We start from the raw sequence: 10,029 nt of genomic DNA, 5'->3' as shown, positions 1-10,029 counted from the left end.
TTTCACAGGGAACAATTAATCTGTTTCACAGGCCCAAAACCTGGGTCTGTTACATTAGGCTTTTTTTTTAGTTTACCCTATTTTGGAGTCAAGTTATTTTTTTCAGCTACATGCTAGCAGCTAGCTGTTTTGGCTAGCCTAAGTTTTTTTGTTTTGTTTTTTGTATATTTTTTTAGGCTAAGTTGGCATTTAGCTAATATTTTAGCTGGTTGTTAGCTTCAGTGTTTTCAGCTATCAGCATCAGCATCTTCAGCGGCCAATTTCAGCTTACAGCATTCACACTAGCATTATTGCAGGTAATGCTAAATATCTAATTCATAATTATGTTAAACATTTACGGTTTTAAAAAATGTAGTTTTAGTGTGTTCTATATATGTTTATCCTGCTCTACCTATGAGTGCGTTTTGGATTCTGGCCCCTTGTGTGAGTTTGACACCCCCAGCCTACAGGGATGATGGAAAATGACACTAGTCTGTTGAAAAGGAGGTGATACATTTAAAAATAAAAATTTAAATGAGAAACATGTTAATTTTAATCCTCTAAAATGTAATATCTTGTTCCTTAATATCATTGATGTGATCAAATTTCAAAACATCCACAGACAAATCATTTCCATTATCAGTAACAATAATCTACATATTCTCGTTAAAAGACAATTTGTGTGGATAGTATTCATCAAAGAATTATTGTAATATTACAAAAGTAATAAAATAGGATAATTTGCAATTATTGAAATTACAAAAAGTATTAAGTAAAGATCATTTTCATTTGTTAATGAAAAAACATCGATCAGCATTCTCTGAAGATTAAAACAAACAACTTTTATGTTAGTCAACCAGTAGACAGAATCAATGTCTAGAACCCAAATCTTTTAACAAGCATATAAAAATATAATAATTTAATAACTCCTGTGCATCGAACCAGCAACCTGTGCTGAAAATTGAACAAGAAAAACACCAACTTTAAGAATAAAGATGAAATGATTAAAATCAAACCTATAAGTTGCATTTAGAGAACAGGTTCGTGACACATGTTTATGGTATTGTTAGGCTACACATCTCATGATGGCAGGTGAGCCACTGCTTTACCTGCCTCTCCTGACTGCACGTCCTGGTTAAAACATTTCAATAAGGAGCTAAAAGCTGCTCCTAAATCCGACTAAATGATGTCCACCCGTCCTAAACAGTAAATACCTGTGAAGTCGGGGTCAGAACCGCTCAATTGGGAGGATTTTTGCTGCTTTTCTTTTAATAAAAAACAATTTAGTAACATTTGTGAATGCTAAAAAAAAAAATAAAAACTAGAGTTGAACTTACCTCTCCGTTGAGGAAACAGTAGAGCACAGCGACCACAAAACCCTGAAAACAATTGGACAAATGTTTTAATGCTGATGATGAAACCGTCTGTTTTCCATCTCATGACAAACACTCGTGTTACGTTCTGCTGCTGCGCTTCACCTTTCCAACATGCTCTGCCATCCTGCCCTGGCAGGTGGGCCAAATGATCTTAATTGGCACCTGCCAGGTCTTTAAGTTTATATGCATTTTTTCTTTGAGCTGCTTTTTCTTTGAAATGTTACAACAGTGTCGGATGATATTATTAGAAAGAGCGACGGCTCACCTGGAAGGACCCCAGCCCCAGCTCAAAGACCAGCCTCTCCCTCTTGCTGACGTCCTCGGGTGAGAATGCGAACACGGTGTAGTGAATCCCGAACAGCGGGATGAGCAGCAGCGTGGAGCGCGCCAGACGCCTGAACACACACCGACGGGTTCTCGTGATCCACAGACATCAGAGCAGAACTTTGGGCCTCAGGGGTCCTGATGGGGTCACTTTGATTCACACACTGACAAACTTTCTTGCTGAGAGATACATTATAATCTGATACGGATTTGCTAAACACATGAGATTAAATTGGAATTTGATCAGATTGGACCAGATTGGTTTTGTAATTCTTGTTCTTACTGGACTATTGAGGAAAAATTTCTCACCTGCCACAAACTCAAAACCAAATTTTTTTACGTACTTGGTGAAAATTGATTTTTGGCTAAATTTTTATTTTTAAATCATGACATCACAGAAAAAAAATGAAGAGGGCCAAAATCTCTTAAGGGGATCAATGCACACATTTTGAAACTCTCCAACAAAATGAAATCAAACCAAAACAGACGTGTTGGGATATCCAAAGGAAGTTTGGAAATTATTATGGGATGGCCACAGGAACTATGGTTTGGGGGCCAATTTGTGGCAAAGTTTGAAATGTGGCACTTTTCGCATTTTCCCGAAATATTGAAAAAGAAAATGTTTTATTTGAGTGATCCTCATGAAAATTCTCACACACCCCAAAGTTAAGGCTACGACCTCCACTGCACTTTTGTTAATCTTTGTCTTTGGAAAGCGGGCGCCATCTTGAATTTTCAAAAAAAATAAATAAATCCTGTTTAGTGCTAGCTACAAATGTAAACACCTCCAAGAGATTTTGATCCATCACCAACTATAACTCAAGCATTGAGAAGCTACTACTTCAGAAAAAATCTTTGTTTTAAAAGTTATAGATTTTCAACAGTGTGGCGAGTTTGCAAATACATTAGATTAATACATAAAATTGGCTCAAGCTGAAAAAAACAATATCACATACAATATGAACATATTAGGAATGTGGGTGTGGTTAGCAAAAAAAAACATCCGTTGCCAAGGAAATCTAAAATTGTATTTTTGTCTATTCTTCTAAATGTTACATAGATCTGTTTGTTACTCCCATGTGACCAAAACATAAAATAGTTGCTATGGAGATAAACCAACAGAAATGCCGCCATTTTGAAAATAAAGTCGTTTTTCATGAATTTTTCAGACCAGGCTGGCGGGGGTTGGCGGGAAGAGTGGGGGTTGTCATGAGGTGGTGACGGGGGAGGGGTGAAGACGAGAACCACCTGTGGGTCATTCAACAATTTAATGTTTAAATTTGACTCTGTTCCTTCTAATGTTTTAGGTTAAAAATGTGATGTTGATTCATTAAAGATTTTATAACATTTGATGTAATTAGAAACTGAACAAAATCATCTTCTCTTCCTGCAGAACACGGTGATGGAAAACGTAAAATCAAGTTGGGTGGTTAGTATTCTTTGTGTCGCTTAATCTGGATAAAGTTTAAATCCACTTTTATAAATTCAGAATTTTCTATAAATGGCTACTTCTAATACATGTTTGTGAACTAAAAGAAAAAAAAAGCAATTTTAAGGTTCATTAAGGAGTTTTTTTCTTTAATCTTGTAAATATTAATACCTCAATTTTTTAATTTACAAAAATGCTCTAAAATCCGTTTGGTTTTGATCTGTAAATGTTTCCTTTAATCTCGTTAAAAATAACATTTTTAGAATCCCTTTTTAATTTAAATCTGAGCAAGAAAGTTTTATGACTTTTTGTAATCAACATAAAACATGAGATGAAAATGAGGATAAAAGCTAAAAATCTTAAACTGACAAAAACAAAATCTGACAGCAAAACATCTTGAAACTGTAAATATTTAAAGACTTCAGGAGCCTCCAGTGAACAACACAAACATGCAGTTTAGACGAGACTGTCACCCACAGACACACACACACACTTACAGTGTGATGTTGGATAACTCTGACATCCTGCACGAATGCTGAACAGCCTGTGTGGGCTCACTGAAGCATTTCTGAGCACAGCTGCTACACAGCACAAAGACAACACACAACACAACAAAGACAACGTCTTTAGGGACAGACGCACAGGCGCACGTCTTCACACTTCGCCACACGCGCGCACACCCAGCACAGATGAGGATGGAATCATCTGCAAAGCCTCACGATGTGCTTTCCCCGCGGGAGCAGACAGGAAGGAAGTCTGGCTGAACTCAACTCCACAACCAGACTCGGACTTCCTGCCGACAGGTGTGACCCACAGACAGGTGAATGCATCCAGTCATCATGTCCTTGATCCGCACTACTCACAGTGAGTTAGGGATATTGTTGTTTACATGAATGTTAATAATAATAAAGATCGCCTCAAATACCAAACATTGACTACATGTACAGCAGGTATTTCCACTATTTGCTGCAATGACTGTTTGACAGTGAAGACTCCGGCTCCTCACTCTTCCTCGAGTGTCACTTGAGGGTCCGATCATCCAGTCTTTAGCTGGTCCCAGGGTTGATCTATAGGGTCCAGGTCAGAGGTCGTTGGTGGTTGTACCGTATGAGACACTCCCACTTCCTGAAGTCCAGCTGTGACAGTTCTGGCACCATGTGGTGGAGCGATGTCATCCATGAACATAAAGTTAGAGGATGATGGTTCTGTAACCTGAGGTCACATGCGTCTCTTCTATCCCTTTATTATGGCTCTTTGACTTTGAAGAAACATGTAAATAATTAGAATAGATAATGGATTTTAGTTTTGGTTAAGTTTAGTAAGTTTCGTCCGTCATTCAAGTCAAAGTGGTGGAGTTTGGTCTGGGGTCCCTGGTACCCCTCACATCTGGTAAACGGGTCTGTAGCTGTGGGGAGTTTCCAGAACCGTGTTTGAGGTCCTTATAGGTTCTGGTTCTGGTCTGTAACTCCACTCTTGGATCTATCAAACTCTGACAGTAGTTCTGTGTCTTGATGCTGAAGTTCACCTGCAACATTTGACTGTCTAACCCGAAGACGCCGTGTCCCGGTGATGCTGCTCGTCTATGAAGCGGAGCGTGTTTGTGACTGAATGATGGAATGACTAACTGGAAAAATCAGCTTTTTGATGCCACAATGAAAATGTTTTTCTATTAGAATTGTTTGGTTTGGGCTCCAGTAATAAAGACACATTGAACACAGCGAGACCGTTATGTGGAAACACTAAATGAGGTCTGTCTGAGTATTTACAATATCCATAACTTATTGTGAGAAGTGCAGATATAACTTGAAAAAATGTCATTTGATTAATTAAGTACAAGACTTTGTTTCCATTATGTTTTCACCCAGAAGCTTATAAGTGATTTTTGTGCCGCCACATTGCAAGCAAAAGTCAGTTTTGAGATCAGAATTTTCTAAATTTCAAACAAAATGTCAAGCGCTAAGAATAAAAAAAATATATATTTATCTTTTTTTTTTATATATTTTTGCGATTGCAGCACAAACATTTTTAGATGCGTTGTGCCTCATCTCGCTTTCGCCCTATCTTTGAAAGTCCGCATTGGTCCCCAAAGCACTGTCAATGCGACTCAGACACCTGATTGGATAGAATCTAGACCAATCAGCAGGCTGGGACGAGCACTACATCAAACAGAAAGAATCAACTGTTATGGACGCAAAATCAAAGATGGAGTGAAAGTGAGATGAGGCACTACGCATCTAAAAATGTTTGTGCTGCAATCGCAAAAATATTTGTAAAAACCAAAAGTCTTTGAAAGCAAATATTAAATATTTTTACTTACAAATTATGAATTTTTATCCTTTACACTTTACATTTTGTTTTCAAGGTAGAAAATTTTGATCTAAAAACTGTAACTTTTGCTTGCAATATTGTGGCACAAAAATCCCTCCATAGAAGCTCAAATGCTTTCATTTCATCCACCAAAGGCAATACTAGTTTGCAAATGAACCAACATTTTGATTTATTCTTCTAAGTTTCTGTTTTTTCCGTTTTTTTAACTTGAGCGGTCAGACTAAACTGGTCATTTTGACTTACAGGTAAATGCTGGATTCGTTTCCTCCGATGTCGGGCGACTGCAGCTTCTGCACCAGGATGATGATGATTCCGATGAAGAGGACGAAGTTGATCTGACAGCAAACAGGACATCACATGTCATTGTACGTTTCCAGCTTAAATCAAGTTTTCCTGCTTTCTTCTGGAGAATCCTGATTTTGATTTGATGTAAGAGTGATGGACCTTTAATAATATTTATGTATTTAAGATAAACGTACAACAAAGTATTATGACCAGTATGTGAGAGGAAAATAACCAAAAATGTGAGAATAAAGTCGTAAAATTCTAAGAAAAAAATGACAAAAGTTCAACAATTTACAAAAATAAACTCATATTTATACTTGAAAGTTATTTTAAAAGGAAAAATTTATGCCATTTTAAAAATAAAATTTCACATTAATCTTTTAAAATATTTCAACATTCAGAGAAATTGGACAGACATCAACACCGCTCAAGTATTTCACTGAATCTGCTTTACAGCTTTTGTAAATGTACCACTCCATCTTACATTAAATGATAACTTTATTTTAAGTATAAAATATTGTAAAATTAAAAGTTTTTAATTAATAAATTCACCATTTAATTCTTGCAAAATTTGATTTAATTTTTCAACTTCATAGATGTAAAATTTTGACATTTATTTTACGGTTTTATGACTAATTTCCCACAATTTTATTAATTATTTGCCATATATTTAATCATTTAGTTTCTTTTTTGGTGGCCCTAATACTCTGTCGTACAAAAAACTTTGTGACTAAAAAAAGTGAATCAACCAACCATGATGGATGCTACGACAGGTCCCTTGATCACCCACCAGAGGGCAGTGTGCTCGTTTGTATCCCAACATCTGGAGGAGCAGAAACCAACAGATCGATTCAGGATTCACTCTAACCTGCCTCACATTCTCCCTACTTGAAAAACAAATAAATAAAAGTTCTCACTGGAAGAATACAGTTAAGAATATTTCTATGACAAGAAACGGTTTATTTGAGCCGTTTATTATAATTAAACTGAATTCTTTTGTAGCAATAATTTATAAAGTCATTTCCAGACAAATGTAACATGAAAGGATCTGAACTCTTAACTTAAGTAAACAGAAGTGATCTAAAGCATAAACTCTTGTGTAAGTTTGGCTCCTTGTAAACCCTGGATCTGGATTTACGGAGTGAACTGACCCGGTGTCGTGAAAGTGAAGCCTCAGAACCGCCCACACCGTCACACAGATGGTGGGAGTTCCTGTTGCAAAAACAAGGACAAATAACTGGATTGAAGATGATTTATTTCAGGCAAACAAAGCAAGAATGACGCATGAACAAGACGACCAACACAGATTTAGATCCATACGAAGTCAAACAGAATAATTAGGGATTACATTGGTTAGACTTTCAAGTGATTCATTCAAATATTATTACTTGTAAATAAGCATATTTGTTCTTTAGTTTATAAAACTATTAAGATTGTCACATGAAGTTCAAAATTTCTTGAAAGGGAGTGCGAGGAAACAAACGTATATAATCCCAGTCCTGCAATGACATCGTGACATTTCTTAATCTAGAATGAAAATGAATTTTTATTTTTGATAAACTGTCTGTATCCGTGTTGTGATGCTCTGATCTTGTGTATTTGTGCTTTGTGTGTTTTATCCCCTGCGGTTGTAGGACTGAGACTTCCTGCTCCACCAGGTTGGAAAGGAGGTTTGAAAACTCCCAGAATCCCTTGCTCCAGAGTCGTCTGAAGGCCTGAATGACTGTTCTTCAGCATGAACCTGGAGTTTCTGCTTTAGAAGATTTTCTGTCTCAGTAGTTTAGTTCTTGGTTGATTTCCTCTGTTGTTGAACTGTTAATTTTTCTATTTGATTCGATGTTTTATTTTGTGTTTCTGTTATTAATCTTTCTGCTTAAAATCCAGAGAATTTATGTTTATGAATGAATGATCTCAGACTTTCTTTTCTTGGTCATTTGTGTTTATGAGTTTGGATTTGTTGATTCATTCCACCAAACCTCCTCGTTTATTTCTTATGTTTCCAATTTCAGTGTTTTTCAACCAGTGTGCCGTGACAGATGTTCAGGTGTGCCGTGACAGCCGTTCAGGTGTGCCGTGGGAAATGATTCACTTTCACTGATCTAAAAACATTTTCTATCTCCAGGACATCAACTCTGTTTTCATCCAGACAGGCCCTGATAAAACACTGAATAGTGTTAGTGGAATACACCAAAAAATACTTTTTTTCTTTGGGTTTATTTGATTCCAATAAAGAATTTTTGATAAGATTTTTAGTTGCGACTTCACTCGTAAAGTCTCACAGTTCCAACAAAAATAACTCAAACTTGTGTGGTGGATCTGGTTCCAGACCGTGGAAGAAGTGAACAGAATAATGAAGCTCAGAGATGTGAGTTTGTCCAGCAGCAGTTATTGCACTGCATCTCCCATAATGCAGCACTGCTACACTATGCTACTAGAATAATATGATTTATTCAGCCAAAAATAAATAAAACATATTTTCTTAAAGTTACATTTTGTCTTAAGACAAAATAAAACTTTAAAATGTGCACTTTTTGTGTTGTTACAATTGAACATGAACATAATTTTAATGTGTTTTTGTGTGTAAAAAACAAACATGTTATGATCATATAATTCTTCAAAAATGACAGTTGCTCTGGCACAAACAAACAAATACTTGAGAAAATAAATCACTCTTTGGAAAGAATATATTACTGTTTATTTTTTGTGTGGTCACATAAAATTTCTTATTAATAAAGAGAAAAACAATTACTTAAATAAACCAAAACAAAAGATTTTTTATTAAGATCTTAAGATTCTTCAAAATCAAAGAGCCAGAATGTAAAAATAAAAGAGCCACATGTGACTGCGGAGCCTCAGGTCACAGTTAGCTACTGCCGCTGGGCATGAAATATGTCCAACTTCTTCATTTTGGCAAAAAAAATATAATTAAAAGATCACTGGGAATGATTTTAGGATAGAAAAATCGATATAGTGGGACTTTAGAGATCTTACAAAAGTCAATTCATTTTTATTACAGGAGATATGATTTTAAGTTCTTAGAGAAAACATGTTTTTATTTTAGGTTAAAGTTTGGGACTTAGAACAGAAAGTTCTGAAAATTTGTAAAAAAAAAAACGTATTTAAGGCCTCCTATGATTCTTATTTAAGCTTTAATTAAGACAAAAGTTAGATTTTTATTTTTATCATGGCTCCTTTTTTTTCAATGATTGAAATCAAGTTTTTCGTCATGAAATCAGTAAAAACATCCTCGAGATTCTTACCCCATCCTACGATGGTGTACCAGTAGAAGTAGCGCCTCTCAGGAAAAAAGGTTTCCACCAGCAAAGTGAAGAGATATAGACCCTCGATGAACAGCCAGAAGTAGTTGGACATCACGCAGTAATGAAAAAAAATCATTACTGCTTTACACGCCACCTAAATGAAGAAAGACGGGAGGAGTTAAAGCAGCAAAATGCAGAGGGGGGGGGCTCTTCTTAACTCTAATTTAATATGTCCGCCTTACGTCATGCAGTCTTTGAAATGAACTCATTCGTCAAGATTTGCTCCCCTGATACTATTTATAAATACAGACATTATATTGGTTGTTTTTCTGGCAGAACTGAGTGGAAGAATCTATATTTAGGTGATTTTATTGTTCTAAAAACTAAAAAAACACACCTGTCAGAGTAACTAATGTCCTGACTCTGCTAAATCACAACACAAACAGATGTTGGGGTCACGGGGGCGACAACACGGAGGCCAAACGGTAATTACTCCACAAATTTTACCCCGAGACGAGGAGTGAACGAGCGGACCTGAATGTCAGGTGAAGTGTAATCTAATGACATCATGTTAATGACCAGTGTCCTTATTTAGAGAGGGGACCACCCGTTACAGCAGCTGCAGATGATGATGACTGCTGATCGCCATGGCAACAGGAGGAGGGGGAACACGGATTTCACCAGCAAGGGCAAAATAAGCAATAATATGTTAATAGCAGTAGATTTGAACTGAAGCCATTATCACAGATAATTAGATTTATTCATCATGTCTGCTTAACAACACTGCTTTCTCCCACATAAAAGCTTGATCTTCATTTCCAGGAGATGAATAATAGTCATGTGTTTAAAGTTGTCTTAGGACCAAAGTTACCTTACAGCAGGAGTGTCAAAGTCAACAAGGGGTCAAAATCCAAAACACACCTCAGGTCGGGGGCTGAATAGGATAAACATTTATTGAACACTCTAAATCTACAGTTTTAAAACTTTAAAACTGGAACTTTTTAACATAATTATGAGTAGATATTATACAGCATTACCTGTGATAATG

At 36.3% G+C, this 10,029-nt stretch overlaps 1 protein-coding gene and 1 long non-coding RNA gene across 5 annotated transcripts in view; one reads left to right on the top strand and one right to left on the bottom strand.

Annotated features, from left to right (window-relative positions):
- Positions 1 to 10,029, bottom strand: part of adcyap1r1a (adenylate cyclase activating polypeptide 1a (pituitary) receptor type I) — a 36,511-nt gene that overhangs the window by 1,189 nt on the left and 25,293 nt on the right. For 2 of the 4 annotated variants that reach the window (XM_024274044.2, XM_024274045.2), the window contains 7 exons: positions 8,982 to 9,135; positions 6,873 to 6,933; positions 6,475 to 6,544; positions 5,680 to 5,771; positions 3,606 to 3,689; positions 1,621 to 1,750; positions 1,317 to 1,358 (listed from right to left, as the gene is read on the bottom strand). In XM_024274044.2, coding sequence (XP_024129812.1) covers positions 1,317 to 1,358; positions 1,621 to 1,750; positions 3,606 to 3,689; positions 5,680 to 5,771; positions 6,475 to 6,544; positions 6,873 to 6,933; positions 8,982 to 9,135 — 633 coding nt within the window. The remainder of the gene's footprint in view (positions 1 to 1,316; positions 1,359 to 1,620; positions 1,751 to 3,605; positions 3,690 to 5,679; positions 5,772 to 6,474; positions 6,545 to 6,872; positions 6,934 to 8,981; positions 9,136 to 10,029) is intronic. The other 2 variants (XM_024274046.2, XM_024274047.2) reach the window with 1 other exon arrangement.
- Positions 1,556 to 7,967, top strand: LOC112147549. Its single transcript, XR_004949478.1, has 5 exons — positions 1,556 to 1,679; positions 3,073 to 3,108; positions 3,852 to 3,928; positions 5,682 to 5,801; positions 7,356 to 7,967. It is a non-coding gene; the product is annotated as an uncharacterized LOC112147549 (long non-coding RNA).

This window comes from Oryzias melastigma, linkage group LG17 (genome assembly GCF_002922805.2).
Source record: "Oryzias melastigma strain HK-1 linkage group LG17, ASM292280v2, whole genome shotgun sequence".
Classification (NCBI taxonomy): Eukaryota; Metazoa; Chordata; class Actinopteri; order Beloniformes; family Adrianichthyidae; genus Oryzias; species Oryzias melastigma.
The sequence above is the reverse complement of the archived record's forward strand: the minus strand, read 5'-3'. Positions and strand labels throughout refer to the sequence as shown.